This window comes from Paramormyrops kingsleyae, chromosome 16 (assembly GCF_048594095.1).
Source record: "Paramormyrops kingsleyae isolate MSU_618 chromosome 16, PKINGS_0.4, whole genome shotgun sequence".
In the NCBI taxonomy this organism is placed as follows: domain Eukaryota; kingdom Metazoa; phylum Chordata; class Actinopteri; order Osteoglossiformes; family Mormyridae; genus Paramormyrops; species Paramormyrops kingsleyae.
Window position 1 is genome coordinate 11,478,071 of NC_132812.1, and position 23,229 is coordinate 11,501,299.

General features: G+C 43.7%; 1 protein-coding gene across 3 annotated transcripts in view; it reads left to right on the forward strand.

Annotated features, from left to right (window-relative positions):
• The first annotated feature begins 9,501 nt into the window (after positions 1–9,501).
• Positions 9,502–23,229, forward strand: part of LOC111845416 (glutaminase kidney isoform, mitochondrial-like) — a 36,144-nt gene continuing 22,416 nt past the window's right edge. For 2 of the 3 annotated variants that reach the window (XM_023814823.2, XM_023814824.2), the window contains exons 1-3: positions 9,503–9,959; positions 21,886–21,982; positions 22,561–22,682. In XM_023814823.2, coding sequence (XP_023670591.1) covers positions 9,679–9,959; positions 21,886–21,982; positions 22,561–22,682 — 500 coding nt within the window. In that variant the 5' untranslated portion in view covers positions 9,503–9,678. Of the gene's footprint in view, positions 9,960–21,885; positions 21,983–22,560; positions 22,683–23,229 lie in introns of all 3 variants that reach the window. The other variant, XM_023814825.2, reaches the window with a different exon arrangement.

Below are 23,229 nucleotides of genomic sequence, written 5' to 3' on the forward strand. Positions count from 1 at the left end.
TGGTGAGTTGCTTTTTTGTGTTCTTTTGAAGTTCTTTTCATGCCAATTCATGCGATAGATATGCAGGAGGCGGTGAAAATAATGGAAAGGCCTTCGTGAAAAAAGACTTTAACTCTGAAGCGACTAAATCACAGCTAGGAAAATAGCTATGAATGGGAGTCACTGCACATGTGGCTGAATCCCAGTTAGCAGTATGTGTTTCAGCCACAAAAGAGGCCTCACCACTGGCATGAGGATTAGCGATGGGTAACAGTCTCAAATACGCCAACCGCTCAGTGCCCAAATTGCAGGTACAGTACATTAAAATGGCAAAATGATTGAATATGTCAAGGGGAAGAGTATGGTAAATAATGACAGCACGTGGCAGACAAGGACAGCCTGCCTTGGCAAAGGGAACCAGAGGATACGGGCAAGAGCAGACTGGCAGGGACGGGGCAACAGGACACAGCTCACAGACATGACCTTGAAAATGACCTATAACCTGGTGTAACGGGTTGAAAGGCTGAAGTCCTGGGGCAGGTGGATGAGTATTGCGCTCTGCTTTTAGTAACGATGGGTTTCCATTCGGAGAAATCCGAAGGATGCCTTTAACCCACCAGCACCTTCTGTTGGAACTGGCACCCATCTTGGTCTTTAGGATGGTTGGTTGCTTTGCATGGGCCTAAAATTCCCAATGAACGTTAGGAAAAAATCACAGAAGCTGGTATTCCCTCATGATGTACTCGTATTCCAAGATGACAAGACCCCTCAAACATCCTACTAAAATTAAAGAGTGGTTTCACGGATGCCAAGATTAAGTAGAACGTCTCCAGCTTCCCAAATGATCAGATATACTGTAAACGTCGGTGAACCTTTGTGGGATTTTCTGGAGCCCAGAGTGTGAAGTTGATTTTTTACCTCCTCTTACATTCCTCGAAGAACTGGAGGCGTTTCTTCTTGAGGAACGATCTGATAACCCCCAAGACAATGCAAAAACAATGCAAAAGCTAATTTGACAGGGAAGCTGCAGATGCACTACTGTCAACATTCTCCATGAAATCCCAGCACACAAAAGGCCGTCACATGAGGTTGATTCTGTAACAGATAAGTGAGGTTCACTGTGGGTTCGTGTAATAAGTCAGCAACTTGTCGATGCCCTGTACTCCTCACCATCAACGCATAAAATCTAACCTGCCAACATAATTTCTGAGAAACTGGATGGGGAAAAGTATCTCTCTTTCTGTTTCTGAAACTCCTTTGATCTGCTCTGATAGTAGCTGGTGGAAAACTCAAAGATTCGAAGAAAGTATACATTATTTGTGTGTGTGTGTGTGTGGGCCCTCTGAGCCTTGCCTACAGAGATGTGTTTGAAGGTCTGCGCGGCCCTGAAGGGTTAGGCTTAGCTGCAGATGGAAGAGTTCCCCAGCTCGGTAACATCCTTGCTGACGAAGGACAACCGTTCTCATTTGAATAGCGGGAAATTCTGTGGTGGATCTGCTGGTGCACGCGCGATGGGACAAACATCTCGGGTCACGCCACAGCACCCCATTCTCATAGCATCCTGTGCACAGGCACGACTGGGCAAAGGAGAGGCGACCCTCACGGACAGACCCTGCTGCCTGACCCAGCGTTTAGTTCAGCTTGAGGCTACTTCACCTGGAGCTTCAGCTTTGAAATGCTGGGCGGGTCACAAGGTTACACAAAGGGGGGGACCAGAGGCGGCTGGTCCATAGAGATAGAGGAGGTAGAACGAAACAAGTAGCTTTGGTGTGAAATAACTGAAATTACTAAAACTTTATTGTCATTTAAAAACATTTTCTCTTTTCTCTGGAAAGATTCTCTATTGTAATTCTGTGAAATGTATTATATTACATTATATATAAGATGCCACTGGGTGAGTCTGACCCTTTGTAGTTTTGCCATGAAACCGGGCAAGATTCTTGACTTCTTCCACTGCAAAACCAGTATTTTTATTTATGAAATTATAACAAAGTGCATGCCTTGTGATGGATTGCTGCCCTGTCCTGTGTTATTCCCTGCCTTGCACCTGTTGCTTGCAGGATAGGTTCTGGAACCTTACATTCTGCATAGAACGAGTGGGTTTGGAAAATGAATGTATTGAAATGAAAACAAAGGAAATTATAATAAAAAATACAAACCCTGCAATGAAGATGCATCCTATTGGGGTGGGGGAGGGGCACTTAATGTGGCCTTCGGGGGACTGGGGTATGATCCATCTTGTTACGCTTTACATTAATGTGCACAGGGGGCATTAATCAAGCCTTACTGCAAAGTTCCGTTTTGTTCAGGCTCTTATCTCTTTCCAGAAGCTCTACGATAATGAAGTTCATTATAGACACAAGCTGAAATGTGCAGATTCAAGACTACAGCGCCTACAGGAAATGGACACCCCTCCACCAACACCCCCCGCCCCCCAGACTTTAACATTTTATTGTGGTACAACCTGAACTTTTCATGCATTTAATTGGGATTTTTTTCCACTGATCCACACAACCCACTCAACACTTTCCAGAGTTGAGAGAAGTGTTACTGTGAAACAGCAGTTAATGAAAAAATAAACAGATGAACTTCATTAGCTTGATAGCATCTCATCCCACTAAGTAAAGACTTTATAGACCCACATTTGGCAGAAATGACGAGTGATGAGTCGGCCCTCCACTTCTAGATGGATTAATAGTCAAACACATTCTCGGGGTGAAATTCTCCATGCTTTGACATGTTAATTAGGCATCATTTGTTAACAGAAACCTGGTGGCATGATGCCTCTGGAGCCATTGCCTCGTACCTGCAGCACTGGGGGGTTCACGTCCTGCCCCCCCAGCCCTGCCTGTGTGGAGTCTGCATGTTGTTCCTATGCGGGTTTCTCCTGCTGTTCAGAAACGTCGTTGGTTGAGTTTGTAACCCCAACAGGCACTTGTATGACTGTGCGTGTGCCCTGTGGTGGCCTAGTCTCCCACCCAGCATGCCCACTGGCTATGCCCACTGGCATCCTGGGATGGGCGACAGACCATTTATGCTGGATGAATGATTATGGAAGATGAGCCAAATATTTAAGATTGGTACAGATGTTCATCAGCATTCAAGTCGGGGCTTAGACTGTAGGACAGAGGTTCTATTTTCATGGAGCCCAAAGTGTGTTTGGCTGTGAGTTTTGCGTCAGCGTCCTGCTCAAACACAACAATGATGTATCAGATTGTTTATCAGCCCTTTGAGGATAAATTAACCCTCACCTATTCTTGTAGGAATACACAAATGAATACCTAAGAACTTTGTTGAAGATTCAATGGGAAACCATAACATTTGGTTGTAGTGTTTTAAGTCACCCAGCTGCTTTTCAGCAATGAAGAGAGTAGTTATATTGATCAAATCCCACCATTTCATGTTTTAGGTTTTGAAAATTAAAGTTTTAATGAACATTCCCTGTACTCGTTGAAGTTCTTTTCAGGTTAAAGCCAAATTGCATCGCATTGCACCCTAACCATACTGATGCTTCAGATAATCAGTTTCCATTTATTTCTTATCCGGCTCAATAAGCTGGTAACACAAGCTCTTAAACGAGCACTGAAAGCCTCACAATATATTGAAGTTTGATTTACTCATTTGTTTGTTCGTCTTACCCAGAATTCTCATATCCACTTAATTCCAAAGAGCCAGATCCTGAGGCCAAAATACAGGACGGGCACCAGATTCTCTGGAGGGGATTTCTGACAGTTCCAGAAACTGACTTAGAGAAACTGACTTGCTTCCTTCCTAATTAAAATAGCAATAAAAAAAGTCTGCAACTCTTTGCCATTTGCCCAGCCTTAGGGTGGTAGGGGGGTGGTCATACTTGCCCCAGTCCCCATGGATTCAGTTCTGATTTCAAATCCCCAGACTGCCCAACGTCCTCTTCCTGACCGGAGGAAAGGCTTCTGGCCGTACCTGAATCCATCTGCCATTTGGTGAAGCTGATTTTCCCCTTTTGCAAAATCAGAGCATATCATCAGAATTTTACATTGGGTCAGCATGTGTGTCATTTCATGAGTGGTACACATCTCCTTTGATGCAAGCATGAGGTTGTGACCTATGATGAAGATACGGAGACAGATTGACCTCGAGGGCTTTAAAACCCTCAGCCTTTCTGTAGTCATTAGCATATGCATCATATTTGCACATTCTGAAAGTCTATAATGACTCATATTTACGCACTTCTTTCCTTTTTTCTGCCCTCCGCGCGCTCTCCTGCAGTCTCACATGTGCACCGGCTGCCTTTTTGCCCAAAAGAGTCCTGATAAGAGCCCCGCTAACGCCCACAGCGGCCTCGCTCCTACATAACGGCCACGTCGGGGATGTCGCAGATAGGTCGCCACGGCGAGAAGGACCGTGGGCAGAATCGGAGGCGGTGGGAGGGGAGCTACCGCTAAGCCGTGGGGAACTGAACCAACGTCCTCGGCGTCATTCTAGTTTAACCGACTGCGTTTGAGGAACCGTGGGCGGCGGTAAATGATCTTTTCATGCTTTACTGTGGGATGGAGCACTCGCGCTCCTCTAATCCGCGATGCGCTTAAAGTCAGCCTCACTTCTCTGCTCTGCGCTCCGGGAATCTGTCCGCGGATGCGCGCACTTTTGAAGCATCGCCGACTTTTATCATTCACGGCCTTTAAGTATAAATCCGAGCAGAAATGTGTCACCTCGCTTCCAGATGAGGCAAAGTTTCTGCATATTTGAAGTATTTCATAAGAGTATTCTGGGATTTGTGTAGGCGTGCAGGTGGGATGATTGAACTGTTTTAGATATTTTATTTATGCAGAAGATACTCATTATTCATGCAGTATATAGTTTTCAATTGGAACAATGCATAATTGAAATTTATAGTATATGTAAGTCAAGTGCGCCACACAATTCAGAATAGGTCTTTCTACGTTAACATTTTTAATATTACATTTTGTTTAAGATAATATATAATAATGCATATTTAAGCACATAATTAATTACTACACATCGTTGTCTAACGGCAATATTCATACTGTATTGGTTCTACTTATTGAGAATGATGCAGTTATAAAGACGTGGCAGGCCGTACCGTCTGTTAATGCAGCTGATTGTTTGTTTAATGTGGTACACTAGACGGGGGAGGCCGCCCTATGGTGAAAAATTTAAATTATAACTGGAAACTTTTACTGAGTCTCGGCTACGGAGACCATCGATCAGTTCAGAGGATTAATAGCAATTCCGTAGCAATATGTGATAAGACAATTGTGCTAAATGGGACCCGTGTGCTTTTGCACGTTTTTTTCTAATGAATAAATTTATGGGATTGTATAGTGAACTGCTTTTTATTTAATCTCTCAACATAAATAATATTACGCCTACGTAATAGGTGATGTTGAACCTGACAGTCGTAGTAGTCTTCCTTTGGAAACTTTTTTTTTGAAGAATATGTCTTGTACACTAATTAAATCGGAAAGTCAAAGTGAACTTTACTGTCATCTTACCATATACCAGTATGCAGAGAGACGAAAAAGCGAAGCTCAGGGTGCACAATGTGCTCGTAGCGCAAATAAGACATGACACTGCGCGCAGATAGTCAGGACGTACAGTGCAATAGTAATACAGCAGTAATAGTAATAGGAATAGTAATACATAATACTGAAAATACTAATTCCGTTGATATAGGCCCTAGATCCATTTGTTTTATGATTAAATTGCTGTGCGGCGGGGATGGCTGCCTGTTTTGTAATGGCTGACAGGGCAAACTACTTCAGTTATGAACTGAACAACAGTCAATAACAATAGCGGTACGATTAATAACTATATTAGTAGGATAATTATCGTTATGGAGTAAGGAATGTGTTATTGAAAACAGTACAGTGAATTTCAAAATCGGTGATAATTATAAACAATCAAATTAATTTTACTTAATTGGAAAATAACTTAAAATATTTGTAGAAGTATAGTATGTAATGCTCAACATTTTTCTGTCTGGTACATTTCTCAGAAAAACGTAATGCATACCTAAAATGTACCACTAAGTGGCAGTATTTTACTACATATACACTTCTGTACAGGAAATGACGCCCTGTAAAGGAAAATACATGTTTAAGTAGTTTACCTCATGAAAAAAAAGATCTTTACTAGCAAATCTTTGGTCAATCAACGAAAACAAAATCTATTTTAGCATACAAGGAAAACAACTACCAACGCAGTCATTTTATTTGTTGCTGTTGTTGTTGTTGTTGTTGTTGTTGAATATGGAATGGTGTGCAGAATAGTTGCTGTGTACATGTAAACACGGGTTTCAAAGCACCAGCTGACATACGTCACGAGGCGCATATCACATGATCAATAACAGAAGAAAGGTATATTAAGTGTGGCCTAATATTTATGAAGAAGGCACAATTATTCTTTAATATTTAAGGTACTTTTTAACGTTGTAGTATTCAAGATTATGAAAGATGTCTAATATTCAGGGTTGTGAAACTGAACAGAAGAGGTATTTGAGCAGAAAGGTGTATAAAGAGCTTGTGATTACGCAGTATAAATCATAGTATGAATGTAAGAATGTGGAAATGAATGTTTGCTGTCCCCAAAACCTACAAAAAACACGCCTCGTGACCTATCCTCAGCTACACTGATGACAATAAGTAAATGACTCAGAGCAACCTGGGTGCTGAAGGTTATGTGTGACATTCACAAATCCACATTGTCATGCCCTGCTCATCAGATCTTCCCGTGTGCCATGCTCCCTAGCTACCTCGTGTGGAATCCCCGTGTTATCAGCTGTTTTCCGTTGTAGTTGATTAGTCCAATGTATTTAAGTCCGCGTCAAAGCACGTTTCCCCAGTCCTGTCATTAAAGTTGCATGTTTGAGTGTTCTTTGTAGAGTTGATTCCTAATAAATCCCTCGTTCTCCGATTCTCCGTCTCCCTGCTCCTGCTTCCCCGGTCCATGTTGTGACACCATATGTTTTATATATGAAAGGTGATCGGAAAATGCACTGATTCTATAAAGTGAATTTATACACCCCATTCTTACTTGGGGCATATAAATTCACTTTATAGATTCAGTGCATTTTCCGACCGTCTAATCCCTTGAACCCTTCAGTAGATGCATTGAACCACCATAACCTAATTAAAACAATACAAATTATTTCATGTATCACAGTAATCTTCAGACTGATTGATGTAAGGTGCAGCTATTTATATATTATAAGATGCATCTCTTTTGGATAGTTTTGAAGTGGCTCTACCATCGAAGTAACTCTGAAAGGGCGGGGCTTTCTCTATGGATTACCGGAGCTATGGTGACTAGGATATCAAGAGGATTACAGGAAAGCCTTTACGCTTAAGATTCAGTACCGAGCCTGCAGTTTATGTGTCATGCTGTGCGTGACATACGTGACCTCTAGAGTGAAGATATTCAGCACCTGTGTTGGTGGCCACTGTACCGCCTGATGGCAGGATGTGATGGGCGGACCAGAAATAACTGGAGTCAGCTAACCCAGGTCCTTAAAGTAATGATGCTTTTAATTGGCATCATTATCTGTCCACACAGCTCCTGCATTTATTACAAAATAAACTTCATTTTTTAGCAGCAACCAAATTGGAATCCGGGTGGAAGCTCACCTAAATTAGATAATTTCCTGTGCTGTTCCTCGATTTTCTATTTAAAATCCATTTTAGAGAATTTCATTGGGATGTGTCGATAATTATCTGGCTACAAACAAAGCTTACGTGGGTGACCAGTTTCTCTATAAATACCCCTATTTTTTTCTATCATTGCGTCAAATTTCATGCTGGCAAAACATATCTTTCGCCCCGAGAATAACTGGCTGAGATATGTGGGTTGTACTTACAGAATCAGAACTGGCTTGAGTTACATAAACTTTCCTCTTTGGAGTTGCCCAAGCTGACATGAATAAGAACAGCAAGTGAGAGGCCTGCTACTGAAATTGCGTTTGTTGAGTCCTCGTTGCCATTCCCACTTTTCCAGGTACTTTCCAGATAACACTATCAGATGTATATTGAGTCTTGCTTAATTGTCTTGAAAAATAAGGGGGAAGTAAAGAGTTAATTCCAAGTTGAAAAGACCTCTTGTTTTGGCCGGCACTGGAAGTCAGATGGAACCAAAAATTAGATATTTGGGGAAGTAGAACTTCCCAGAGCATGACTCACCACTAAAGTGCCTCATTACCATGGGCAGAAAATGCACGGCTAGTATTGATTGTCTTCCAGGAAAATTCTATTCCTCTGTAAATCCCAGCCTTGTATAAGTCTTTTACTGGGGAACTGCGAAGGTTTTATCTAATGCATAACTGATTATTTTTATCTAAACTATGACAGCTGTAATCGTCGTACTGAGAAGTGGTAGGTTTGCCACGTGGAGATCTGCTAAGAGCAATCCATGTTCAGCACAGAAAATGGCTACAATAACACCGTAAGTGAGTGACCTGCAGTCATTCTACTGTTAGTGGAGTGTAACTCTGCGGCATTTCACTAACTTCCTTGCCCAGAAGTGCCTCTGTGACTCATAGCCTGAACAAAGGATGAAAAAAAAATATTCCAAAAAAGAAGGAGAAAAAAAATCTAGTTAGTTTTCCCATGTATCAATTGGACAGTCCCTGAAGCTTTGCAACCAACGTGTTTTCCTGTAGGTTTTTACGGAACAAGGATCTGAAACAGCACAGGCTGATCCAAAGGTGTACGTGAGATCACATCGTTACTCTTTCTCATTCATTTTACCTGCCACGAGGGACATTTCAAATCTGCAAATTCCCCACTACCTTATACAGGCTCTATGCTCAGTGGCTCTTTGCTGGATAAGAGACATGTATGATAGAGGAGGGATGGGAATCTAATGTCTTTTCTTAACTTACATGTAAATTTATGCAGCTCAAATTTATGCAAGTTCACGAATATTACATAGCAGCGGTTCCTGGGTGTGACACAGACGTAATTGCTTACTGAGTTTGCAGAGAGACTGCACTAGTGTGCGTGCGTGCGTGTGCGTGTTTTATTTTGAAATTAGATAAAACTCATAAATGGTTGTATCCGATTGTCCGATGTGTACATATATATATATATATATATATATATATATATATATATGCATGACTCTTTTTAAACACATGAAACAGATCAATATAAAGTTATATTGAAACTGAAATTTTACATGTTTCACTATCTTATGTTTCCATTTAGCATTTAGCTAAGGAATAGCATGGCTCAGAATTTTGGATATAAGACTAGTGTAATAGCTTAAAAGCCTATTATATACCACAGCTTTCATTATAGGAATTGGGCAGCTCCACGTGTTTATCGGCCCCGTCTGATGTCCTTCACTATCCTGAATGCCTTTCGTCTCGAAGGGGAGCAATTTCGCTACCGCTATCAAGGGAAGACATTGGCTGAGAGATATGACGCAAGGACAAAAGATGACGGACGGGGAAATAAGCCAATCACGGTGCCAATATATTATACCGGTAACGGCATTTCCACCAATTGAATTCAGCGAAGGGATGTGTGTGAGCATTTTGTCTGCTGAACTGCGGCGATGCATCATTGAACAAGTCATTGCGCACGTTGCGTGTGAGGAGTTTGTACGTTACGGGGATTGTTGAGAAACGGTATTAAAATTTTTATATCTCGGAATTATTTTTTGACGAGGACGTTTCCATCAAATCAGCTTGAACGGATTGAAATGTTACAGTTTAGGTCCTCGGTAGTGTTGAAGGAGTTGTTTCGTTCCAGCCTCAAGCGTCCATTGACAAGTATTAGCAGAAATAAGGCGTCATCACCCGTCTTCTACAGCTTCAGTACCGCTTGTCCCGATGTCAATGTGGTATCAAAAGTGAAGTCCTTCCATGCAGGAAGACACCGGCCATGGCTGCGCCCCCCAGCCGGAGTCCGAGCGCTGTGCACGAAGACCGAAGGCGCGGTAGTTGCCGGTGATGGAGGCAGCGGTGAGCCGTCGGGCGAGAAGTGAGTCACTCCATCTATATATTTAAGGTGTTGGGTATAGACCACGATAACGGCGGACGAAATAATTAACAGTTATTAAGTATAAGTGTTTTCGATTAAATAGAATTCGTTCTGATATTAAATTATAATAAGAATCCTAAAGCTTTAGTGTATGACGTCAATTTCAAGCGAAACTGAATAATTAAAATAAATATATATGAGTATATGTAACACACGGAAATTCGGTTCATGGATACATTTTATATAAATGCTTATATGTAGGACACGGAAACAGTTTATGGATACAATGTTGCATACAGATTGTAGGTAGAGTATTTTTTTTATTTTAAATCGTATTTTCCATACTCGAAAGCTCCGTTTAGTGATGATAATACAATATAATCAATTTATTAACAATATTCAAACGACTGACTTATAGGGAGCAGGCTATAGTTACATGCAAACGGCCAGTATAACGGCACCCTGGCTTTTCGACTGGTCGTGCTTCTGGAGGGTCTCTTATCAAGTGGCGCATGTCCAAGACAAACTGATTATTTTCACAAGCCTCATTAACATAGACAAGTGGAGATGGTTTTAATGTCTGTAAAGCCTTTATTATTTTGTTTTTATATTGATCTATTTGGGATTTTTGCGTGAGCGATGGCGAGTGCATCGATAGGATGAAGAGTAAGAAAAAAGTAGTAGGTTACAAATATTTTCAGTCCTACGGAGAATGAAAAAGCGTTTCGAAATTAACTGTAAGCACCGCATGCTGGCAGAGGATCGAGTCACTGGCCGCGCTGCACGCTGAACGTTTCAACATCAGTCATTGACTATGCCGGTGCAGTTATTGTATGTACATAGATACGTTCCGAATTACTCTGTAGTGCCGTGTGATGCAACAGTGTACCTCTGAATTTACAAATCACAAACCAACTAAGACTCACTGTGATACACCAAACTTGTACACAAAAACGAATAAAAAGCTTTTTTCAAACATGGCCAAATTGGTGCTAGTAAAAATAATGTGCTTTATTGCCCAGTTTATAGAGTTTGTCAGGCAGAGATTTTGACAGGGAGGAAATGGGATAATTTACTGAGAGCTCGTTGAACAAGTGTCACTGTTTGGGTGAGACAGGGCTGTCAGTGTTAGCATTAGCTGGGAGGGGCCTGGGCTTGGGGTTCTGGTTTTGCATGCATTTAATCCACCGTCCAGCCCCACATTGGGCTGCCCGCCTTTAAACTGGCAAGCCCCCTGAATAAACAGTGTGCTGCATCATAGAAAGCCATTCCAGAAAACTGTTAATATGTGGTTGTTGCCCCTCCCCTGGCTGACGCTGAAGGCGGGGTCAGTCTCTGGGTCATATTCCACCCAGACTGGGCGTCCGGCGAGAGGGACGCATTTAGCCAGTCTTTTTGTGTAATACTAGGACGGGTATCAGCAGGTGCCAGCCAAAAATGCAGAGGAGCATGCTGCTATTGATTCCTCGGATCCTTCCTTGGGTGTCCTGGGCAATTGCCAGAAGATGCAGTTGGATGTTCTTCTTGTCCACAATTGCCATAACAACCGGCAGAGGCTGCATGTTTGCACGTTTTTTATTGTCTGCAGCATCTACGGGTACCTTGCTTGTTTAGACGAGCAGATTATGTGTGACCTACATCCCCCCAAGGGTGTAGGGCTGCGGAGCCTCACTGAATGCTGGGAAAACATAGAAAGCTGGCCAGTGCTCTGCGACGTAGAGCCCCTTTACAACCCCACCACCTATGGCCTAAGATCTCGGTTTGTGTTCATTTGTGAATGGGACGGCGTGGTGCTCAGTGAACCCAGGGTCGGAAGGTCATTGGTTCAGATCCCGTGGTCAGCATAGTGATTTCACAGTTGTGCCCTTGAGCAAGGGCCTTAAATCCTCATTATACAGACACTGTCTGACCCTGCTTTCTCAACTGTATGTCACTTTGGATAAAGGATCTGCTAAATAATACATCTGGGAGTCTTGGACATCAGTATTGAATCTGTTGTGTAGTCATCCCCAGTTACCTGGAGGCCCTGTGATGACGGGAAAGGTTGTGACCTTGAACGTGTCAGTTCTGTAATGCGAAGATGGTGAGGATGCAGTGAGTGTTTGTCTGACGTTGAGAGGATTATTGTGACTGTACTGGTTTTGTGATTAATGTGGCTCTGTGTACCGTGTTCGGATCGTGGCTGAGCCAAGCCAGGATTAATGATAGATTTTGGGAACGGTACGTCAGTGTGAAAATCAGAAGATGAAGGATGCCCAAGGGCGTGATGTGATTGGATGGTGACATGAGAGCTGCCTCCTCTCTTTCCTGAAGGTCGACACGGCAGTATCTATCGAGCTGCAGCCAGCCCTCACATCCCCATGGGATCTCCCTTCCCCCATAACTCCCCATCTGTGCATTGACCCTCTGCCGTCACAAGGCACGTCAGAGCCGCCCCACTCCCAGGACAAATCTCGTCTGGCACACCTGGCCTAGCGTCACGACCACGAGAGGCAAATCCGCTTGGTTTCCATGGTGATCAGCAAAGCAGAGGCCCTCGATTTCAGGTCACTAAACTTTACGTTTTATTAATGGCGAAGCTGGGCTCCTTGGCTGCCTGCATCCTGCGTCCTGCAGGCGATCGCCTCATCGCGGACTCCTGTTTCCGGAAAATTCTCCTGCTGGCAGATGGTGACTGATGGAGCTTCCGCAGGCCTGGGGCTCCTCGTGGCACGGGTTTGGTGTCGTCCAGTACCCTCTCAGCATACCAATACCCCGTGCCAGGTCTGCGGCCGGGCGAAGGAGGCTGTCTTGCACGCCTGTGTGCGCTCAGAGGAACATGCAACAGCCATGAACCCCCCCCCCCCTCCCCAGGGTCTGTTGTGCAGCAGGAATCCTGAGATTGCCATGGAGACTGGCTTCATTCCACCTGCTGCGTAGCTACAGGGAAGGATCAACAGAGAGCCATCCGAAAGGCATTATAACCGTGATTATTATTACTCTGCATAGCCCGTGCGCTCAGTCCCATGTGATCTTGCCCTTTTAGATAACCGATGACCTTAGGAGGTTAAGTCAAGCCTTGGTCTGTGGCTCAGCAGCTTAGGCTTCTGTTGCTGTGATCGGAAGTTTGCTGGTTCAAATCCCATATTTTGCTGAATAGTCACGTCAAGGATGGATAAATGGCTGACCCTGTGTTCAGACCCTAAACTTTGCTCTCAGCTGTATATGTGTATATGGTCCAGCAGATGTGAAAAGGTGCATTCTGATATACCTGTACTAATGGTGACTAATCGTCATTTCATTCAAGAGGACAGCGTAAGCACTCTGACTCTTAGCTGCCAGGACCCCTCCCCCCCCATAAAAAAGATGAATATGAATGAATATGACCCAGGGGGCCTTACCAAGGCTCTGTCCGCATGTTCTCTGCGGTCAGGGTGTCTTATTACGGGATCCCTCGCCCTCTATCTCGCTGCTTCACTCGCTTGGCGTGTGGCACAGTCCATCCCCTGCCTTCACCTACAGGTGACAGCTGCTGCCCCCCCCAAACCAGCCGCCCTAGGTTTAGTTAGGTGTTTCACCACAGCATCTTCACCCGCGTCAGGCTGGTTGTACCAGTTGAAGCTGCATTTATGCACAAGCACCGTCTCGTCTTTTCACTGTGACTCACAACTTAAGGGCCTAAATGAATTGGCATTTTTGGCTGTTTTTCGACCTCAGTGATTGATCAGCTCTATTTGACTCATTTGATGATCAAGGTATGAAACCTTTTTCGTTGACGAGGGCAGTTAGAGGAGTGGGCGGAGCCTCATTTCTGTCGGCAGGCCCCGGGTGCTGGAACGTGCTGCGTGTGTATGATGCTGGAGATGTTCTGTGCGGCGCAGGGTGGGAAGGGGGCGTGGCGTGAGGATCCAGCCCGGAAGGGTGAGAGACAAATGGAGGGGTCACCCCAAAGACAAGGGCAGGCATATTTAGGAGTGTCGGCGGGAATGTGGAGGCCGAGAGGAGTGTCTGGGCAGGAGGGCGGGGCTGGGGAGGCTCAGGAGACAAAAGAGGGCTCCCGCTGAGGTATAACGAGACTTGAATTTGTTTACCTTCCGGTGTCATGCAGGACCAGTTTCAGAACCACACGCTGCAAGCTGGGACACGAGAAGACAAAATGTTTACACGGACTGAGCCCGATTTCGGGCCCTTAGCTCTCAGAGCTGTAGCACACAGACTGATGGCTGTCTGCTGAAGGCCGGGGACTGGACAGCACAGCCCAGTGGTCCACCTTTATGTCGTTTGTCTGCCTCATACACACACTCGCGAGGTCAGTGGCCCTGTCTGCTTAAAAACGCCTCTCTGCCTTATTTCCCCTCCAGCAGATCAGGGGCTAATGAGGACACCGCTCTTTCTGGGGGGGGGTCGCTTGCGCCGGCACTGTTTTCGCCGATGGTCCCTCGGCGCTGAGTGCTGTGACAGCAGTTCTGAACGAATCCCCCCCCCCCCCCCACCAAGAACAAACACCTTGCATTTGGCTCTGTTCATCTCCTTGGAAACGCTACCCATCACCCATAAGTGATTTGAATATTATTGACTTGCATCTGGGCCACAGGAGTTTGTCAACCAACCAGACAGGGACGTGCAGAGCAAGCATGGTGTTTATGTTTTTTTTACACCATTTATTTTCTTTTTAGGATTCTTGTATCTATTTAGAAAATAGACAAATGTTAAGTAACAAAGGTCATTGGAGAACTTGTAAGGCTGCAATTGCCAGAATACTGGCAAACATGTTTAGAAGAATATAGACTTCTAGACTTTCCACAGAGAATAATAACTTAATTCCCTTTCATATGGCTGTCTTAAGCACTCCTAAGGATTTATTTCTTTAGTAGATGCTTTTATCCCGAGCGACATGCATTCAGAAGGTACGGCCAGCACTGGCGGTTAAGGACCTTGCTGAAGGGTCAGATGTTAAAACCACTCTTCCAACTATGCGATTGAAACCAGCAACCATCCGATCACGGGCGCGGGGCCTGTCTGTTGAACCAACCACTGTTGCCACATCTGAACCACATTCTGTCGCTCTCTTATTTGAATAAAGTTAGTTGTGTGATGAAAGGGCAGCAGACCTGATCGGCACCTTCCTCGGCAAGCGAGGATAGAGAGAGCAGGGCTTCAAACATCAGTGTAACAGCTGTGTTTCTGGATGATTCGGATCACTGCAATTCCGCCTGAAGCTTGTTTGCAGTCCCAGACTTTCGCTTTAATGGAATGCATTCTTGACGAAGATCATTGCTGTTTTATCTCTGCAGAGGGGTTTCCCCATTCTGGCAGCGCATGCTGTTGGTGCCGGTTATTCTGGATGCTTCTGGTAACAGGTGTTTGACTGTTTGGGTGTGAGGGTTGAGAATTCATTGTTTAACTGAACCTGAAACTAAAACCATCCTCCTGATAGGTATCATTTTGATCCTGTGCCACATTTACATTTACTGTGGCCAAAAAACTCCAATGATATCGGTTCAATTCCTGGCTCTGCCTTTCTGGCTCAGTTAAATGAGTTTGAGTTCCTAATTTGTTCTTAGAGTGTCTCCTGTACTAGGTGGGGACTCCTGGCACAATGTATAACTCAGTCCAGCCTAGTCTGCCTTTGGTGTCCTGTAGAGTCTCTTTGTGCTTGTAGCACTTTGTTTGACATTGTGACACTCCAGCATGTGGAGTGGTGTGAGCAGCCATGTGTCAGGTGACCCCTGGACTTCGCCCTACCAGCCCGATCCTCAGTCGCTGCAGCGACGGCCCAGTTCCCTCCGCCCTGCTGCAGGTGCTCACTTGACCTTTAGCCCGGCATTTTCGCGGCTCTATTTCTGGACCTTCTGCTTGATGACCAGAGCGTTGATGACCATCTGTTGATGAGATGGTGTGAAGCAGCTTGCCAGAGGTATGACATTTTTGTCTTTCAGTTCTGCTCCACATTTTTGCCGATATCTGTGGAGTGACTTAACTCTGAAGATATGGGGAACCTGAGAGTCGGTGCTGGCTGCAGACGGACTTGTCGAGTTTCTTATGGTGCTTATGCCAGTTCAGTAATAGTCCTAAAAAAAAAAAAAACCCATTGGCAGCATGAGACTTGTGCACTTTGTCGAAGCTTCCAGACTCTTTCTGGACAGCTCCATTGGTCGGTGCAGGTTTGTACGATTTGGGAGGGCGCTGCGTACCAGGAATGTGTGGTAGCTGGCAACTGGGCTGGCCGACGCCCCAGTGGTGCTGCAGAAGAGCAAGCCGTGTAGACAGAGGTGCAGGCAGCAGCGAAAGGGCTCACCGCTTCACCCCAGAGAGGCTCAGCAGCAGCTGCAAAAAAGGCGGGCCGGCTGCGCAGGGCTCTCCAGCAGACACCCAGGCTGATCAGCGGAGGAGTCAGACTGCGTCTTTAAATCTAAAGCCGGATTTATAATGCGTCTGCGTAGTCTGCCGGCCCGGCCATAATCCTGTTTGTTTCAGTGCGTAAAATCCACGCAGAAGCAGTCGAAGGGCCGTCTGCATCCCGAGCTATTTGTACAGGAGAGATGGATGTTAGGGTCAGGCTAGCACGCCTCACAGCCAGGCTAGTTACGTGGAAACGGCGACCTTAGGGATCCCTTTTTCGGTCATCTTTACTTACTTACTAAAATATGCCCTACCAAGCTCAGGAAGGCAAAGTTGACTTCGAAATGTTAATTTAGCCTGTTGCATTCGTTTTGTGCTCTCAAACTGTGGCAAAGAAATGCAGTGGCAGAATGCGGGACGTGTGAGCGCAGGGCACAGGTCATGGCTGAGTACTGCAAGTGTGGCTGTCCCAAAAGTCAACATCAGCACTGTCAGCAGCTCAGTTTGTCCGCCGTTTCCCCCCAGAATGATTATTAAGGGCATCAGTAAGTCCTGCCTGTGCAGTATTTTATAACTTGCAGTGCTGTGCTGTTCACTGCTAGCTACAGCGGAACCTCTTCATACACTGTACACTGTACTGGAAGTCTGTACCTATATAATAATTTATAGAAAGTAAACTGTAACACTGCCTGTAGCTAGTTACAGTAGAAACTATTTACCAGCACATCAGATACAGAATGATTACAATGGCATTGTGAATTTAATTGATTACATTTTGTTAGAGTATAGACTATGTTTTGAGTATGTTTTGAGTTATTGCAATCGCACAATTATTACACAAATGCGTTTTTTACACAATTAAAATATCAGATTAAGAAAAAGGAAATGGATAGTAAAATTTAGTGAAGAAGTCAAATGTCATTGAGATTTTTGTTTTGTATTTCGTGTCCATTTTACTCAACACATTGCATGATTCTTCTCTCTTTTTTGTTGATCTGCTTGCTTTTCCTTTGTGGGTGTAAGTATACACATTTACCTTCACATTAATTGACACTGTGAGTTTCCTCGCCCTGAAAAGCTTGCCTGCTTCGCTGTGTTGCCTCCCTGTCTGCTCCACAGCCATCCAACAGTGACCCCAGAGATTTAGCCAAATAGGAATTCTCATAAACTAAGGTTATAAGCAGGGACGCACGTAGCTGGTACGCAAGTACGCAACTGTCGTATAAAGCGATATGCGTGGCAATTTTTTGCCGTAACAGTGCAAATGTTTTATGTGTATTTGCATTGTTATGTGCATTTTAACCTTCATGCAATTGCAGTATGTATTAGCCATATCGCTATATATAACACATGCATACTTGTGCACCAGTCACGTGCATTTCTGGTTATATGACATATCAATGAAACATCACAAGCATAGACACATAGGGTGAGGGGGCAGGATCTCTGAAGGCTCCTTCTGACTGGTATGTTGGTATGATCCCCTTCTTTGTCAGGGAGTATGTAGTATTAGTGTATCATACTCGAATGTAAAGGGCGTGCACTGATTTAAGACAGTGTGCTAAATATCAGTTTGCTCATTTATACAAAGTGATATCTCTGGAGTACAATGGAGTTAAGGGCCTCGCTCAGGGGCCCAGCGGTGACATCACTCTGCTGACCCTGGGATTTGAACCAGCAACCTTCCAATCACAGGTACAGAGTCCTCACCTGCTGAGCCACACACCAGCTCCAAAGCAGTTGGGCCTTTTGGGGATCGAACTCACACCCCTTGCATTATTAGCACCACAAGATAACTAGCCAAGCTGAGGGGGCCGTATTGTAATATTGTACTTTAGCAGGGGAAGGAACATGTGACAGACAGTCTTTCTGGATTCCCTGCCTGAACTGTGAAGAATCATAAAACAGAGTCAGCATCAGAATTCATGTTAAAGTTTTTCTCGATTGCTTTGGCACATTCCATGAAACATACTTAACATTCTAAAGACTGTAAGAGCATTTCTCAAAACAGTTTATGCATGTAGCACAACACTGTGGTTTAGCTGCAAAAGCCAGTAACTTACCAGGAGCAATTAATTCATACCTCAAAGGTAAATAATTCCACCAAAGAGTTAATCTGCCACCAAAATGAAAAATACAATCAGCATGAGAGTCAAAATGCTTGGATATATTGTCAGTATGTCAGTGTAAGTATGTAACTGAGCTCCATAATTCTGAATGATTGTCGGTTCCCACTTTCTCATTGTCACTGACTGATCATATTTCATTAGCCAATTGATACTTATTCATGTCCAAGACACCGGCTTCAACATATGTAACGTCTTCCAATCTCCAAACACAGTATGATACCAAAAAGGCACATTGCACTGCATAACACAACACAGCAAAATAGCAATGCAAGTACAACAAAATCCTGTACTGTGGGAACCAAAAACACAACAATGCTCTTTCACTACAGTTTATGGAATATATATTTAAATCACGTCGAAAGCTTAGTTACAGTTTTTCTCGATTGCTTTGGCGCATTTTGTAAAACATACTTAGCATTCTCACGACTATAAGAGCATTTCTCAAAACACTTTATGCATGTAGCACAACACTGATTTAGCTGCGAAAGACCGAAATTTCCCCAAAATAATTCACTCATGTCTCGAAAGCAAATAATTTCACCAATGAATAAGTCAGTGCCACCAAAATGAAAAGTACAATCAGCATCGTTTTAACCATTAGAATCAAAATACTTAGATGTATGTCAGTGTAAGTATGTACCTGAGCTCCATAATTCAGAATGATCATTGGTTCCCACTTTCTCATTGTCACTGACTGATCATTTTTCTTTTTAGCAAACTAATACTTATTTATGTCAAAGACACCAGTTTCAACACTGCAAGGCTGTACATCACAGCATGGAAAGTTCACTGGAAAGAGAAAACACTTGCAGGCAGATGTAATTTGTTCAGATCTCAAGACAGTACAACCGCAAATAAAAAGTCACACAGCACTTTATAACATAAAAACAGCAAACTGGTGATACAAGTACGGCATCATGTACTGTGAGGAGAAAAAACACTACAATGTGGCGTCACTGCAATTTATGGTATATATTTTTAAATCATTTTGAAAGCTTGGTTAACTGATTTGCATGTGGTGGCTAACATGACGATCACTTGCAGATTAGTTTTTGAGTGTAAAATGATTACAATGAGAAACTACATAATCTATTTTTAGCAACAAGACTAAAGCAACTGAAAATTGTGCCAAATGATGACAATTACACAAAACCATTTGCTTATAGGTACTGAAACATTTGGGAATTTGTGTGACGCAATGAGAACTGATGTTGTGCTGTGCGGAAGTGACGCTATGGTGTGGGGATTACACTTGTTTTGCAAATGTTAATTGTCATTTGAGAAGTTGTTCCAAAGCAATCGAGAAACTGTCATGCCAAGGTACACCTGTATAGGAATGTGCCTCGCTGGTGTTGGTGTGCTCATTCAAACATGGCACAGAACATAAAAATTTTTTTAAAAGAATAAAAAAAGAAGTTTTAAGATATAAGCAATACTACAGGGGTGCGTTTCCCGACAACGATGACTTAGTCTAAAGATATATTTTATGAAAGGTATTTATTTTCCTACGTCTGTTTCCTGAACAGTCTCTTAAGAGCTTGCTTAAGGGAGAACTTCTTAAGTGGGACCTTAATAGGCGCCGGAATACGTGACTGGTTGACATCGATGGCTCGAGAATCGATTTTTCCCTCCATGCAACAACTACTTGACGGTGTATGAGACACAGTGGTGTTCTTTATAGATGTGACACTGCAGGAATCCTTCAGAATATTGCATTAATCAGAACTGGGCAGAAGCTAAACATAAACATAACACATAAAATTAACAAATTGAATCATCTAATCATGAATATGATATTTGCCGACTGGGTACACTAACCCAGATTGTAGTACCACACCATTTTATTTTAATTTGTTCTATAAAACACCTGCATGCACTAATATGTGTGCATGTCATTGTTATAGGGACGAGCAAAGGCCTAATGGCTGAAAGAAAAGTTGCATTACTGTCTCAACATAAGAGAATGTCCAATATGCTTCATTTTTTATTACTGAGGACTATTCCAGGGTGCTTTTTGGGGGAAAGTATATCAGACAAAAATGTAAATGAACCTGCAGCGTTTACTCTTATCAACCTCATGAATTAAAGTATTGTACTGTGACATTGGCACATTTAGAGAGGTGTGTTAATGGAAGGGCGTCGGAAATAAGGGGAACTCCTCCACTGCAATATCGGCAGAACCCCCCCCCTTCCCAATTAATAAATAAATATATAATCAACACCACGTTCCTTATCTTTCATTATGAATCCACTCATTAGGGAGGCCAGTTTGCTGCGCGTTCAGAGCGCAAGGACAGAACCTAACAAAGATTGTAGTCATGTATCAGACAAAATCATTTTACCATATGGATCAGTTAACTAAAAAATACGTGATGTGTGGATGTGAAACTGTACCCTTGACAATGTTAATCTTCTTTTAAATGAGCAGTATGACACAACACCAGTGATGAGAGACAGCTAAGAGAGGCTCAGACTAACCTTACGAAAGAATATCTTATGGAAGATATACTTCACTAAGAATATTTTGGGAAACACTTTGCAGCATTAAGAGACAAATTAAGGTAGAACTTACAAACGGCGTAGCATTAAGAAGGTTTCGGGAAGTGCACCCCAGGTCAGTACAGATTTCAGTCAGTAAATTGGTATCTCCGAAAATATGCAGTGTGTACAAGTGTTCAGCTAGATATACAAGTTTAAATTTTTCTTACAATCAGATTTCCAAGCTCTAGTGTTTCTTACCTATAGGTTATGCCTTGCTTTACTCGCAGTGTTTTCATATGAAACAGAAAGCACAATGCAAAGGGGAAAGAAGTCTCTGGGTCACTATAGGATGAGCTCACCTGCTAAGGGAAACTCCCTTGGTTTGAGCTGATAACAGCAAATCCCTCTAAGAACTCTGAAGAGAATTTTAAGGAGCGTTTAGGGTCTTCTGTCCACCTCCCATTTCGCTGATTCAAACTGTGCAATTTGTTCAATGAATGTCGTGACTGAGGCGAATTAGTGAAGAGCTTAGCTTGGATACACATTTGGAGGTCTGAGACCGACCTCTGCTCTATGAATTCACCTTCAAGTGCAGGAGAATCCTGACCCATCGCAAATGATTTATAGCTGAACTCTTAGTAGAGAGATGCTGATTTTATCAAGCCCACGGCCATCTCGACCTATTAAGGAATACATATGTCTTTTCCAGCTTCCTAAACCTTACTTCCAGATTAGAGTAGATTAGTTGTGCCTAGAGATTTAGCAGGCAGAAAACTTTTAGCTTTACATTTGCTCATGGAAATTCTTCAGAATTCCTCATGAGCTGCAGTTTCGGAGTGGAGTTGAGGTGCATTTGACGTCACTGTGTAGCGTGTCCCTGCCACCCCCGCTGCTGGTAGCCGTACTCCCTCCCTCCCTCTCATCCTAACTGCTATGAGGAGCTATTGAACTTCCCATTTCTCCCTAACCGTGGATTCATTTCCCCCCCCTTTCAGGAGAAGGAAAGCGGGCATCCTGCCCAGTCTCGAGGACCTGCTTTTTTACACCATTGCTGAAGGCCAGGAGAAAATTCCGGCACACAAATTCGTCTCGGTGAGTGGAGGGCAGGGCTGTCGCTGCTGTTATCGCCACTGCCGTTGGCAAGGCCAGCCTTTTCAGTGCAGCCGAGAATGAACGATTTCCCTTCAGCTGCCGAGTGGGATGCATGGGTGCTGACCGTGGATGTGTCGCCGGGGGGGGGATGGCTTTGCTGGCTGCAGCTCAGGTGTAAGAAGGGTGGGGTGATTGCTGAGTGTCCGTCAGATGGCTCTGTGGACACGCACCGAATCTAAGTGCATTTTATCTTACATGTGGACAGTCTGTGTTTACTCCTGTTTCCTAATCTTGTTGACCTACAATCTCCGGAACACCATAAACTGACAGCATTGCATAATCATGCCTGTGAATCACAGAGGTTTTTATTACCTTTTATGAATCACTTCCAGGCACTCATGCTTTACTGGACAGGAGCATAGAGCCCTGAGTCCAGAAGTGTGTTTGCTCACACAGGAGTCAAATCATAGTGTCCAGAGACTGCTGAGGAAAAACTTAACGGGCTTAGTTTCTTAGGAGCGAGATGGGGAGCCCAGTTTCTGCCCCGTGACTCCTTGTGCGTCTTCATTTGTTCCCAGGCGCTGAAGGCCACAGGCCTGCGGACGGGGGACCCCAGGCTGAAAGAATGCATGGACATGCTGAAGGTGACCCTCAAGTCCACCTCAGACGGAGTCAGCCTGGACCGACACCTCTTCAAGAAGTAAGCAGAGGCCCCCTAATGAAGGAGTCAGCTTTCCTCCTTGCAGCTCTAGTCGTAGAAGCATCCAGAATCCCCAGGGATTTCAGCTAAATCACGAAATCACATCATGATGTACTCACAATTTCATGTTCGATAAACATGTCGGACTTTAAACCACCACACTGCCAATGTCTTTTTACCTCGTTTATCCACAAGATCTCCTCTTTTAAGAGATATTGTGGCTGCTGAGCTGTTCCTTTCTTCACCTCCATGATACACCAAAACAGCAGCACATGGCGTGCTCTGCTTAACTGAATTTAATAAATATAAGGATACACTGAATTTACAAATTACTAACTTTTGGGCATTACAATATTTATCTCCGTAATATTTTTTGGTGTGCAACTAATTGACTTACCGAATTGTGGGCATAACTAGATCTCTGTATAGTACGGAAAAGCCAGCGTCCAGACAGATGTTTCAGCCCTGGTGATTATCGCGCATACGCCATATAATCATGTTTACATCGCGATATGATGTCACTCAGCCTTATTTACTGTACTTTAGG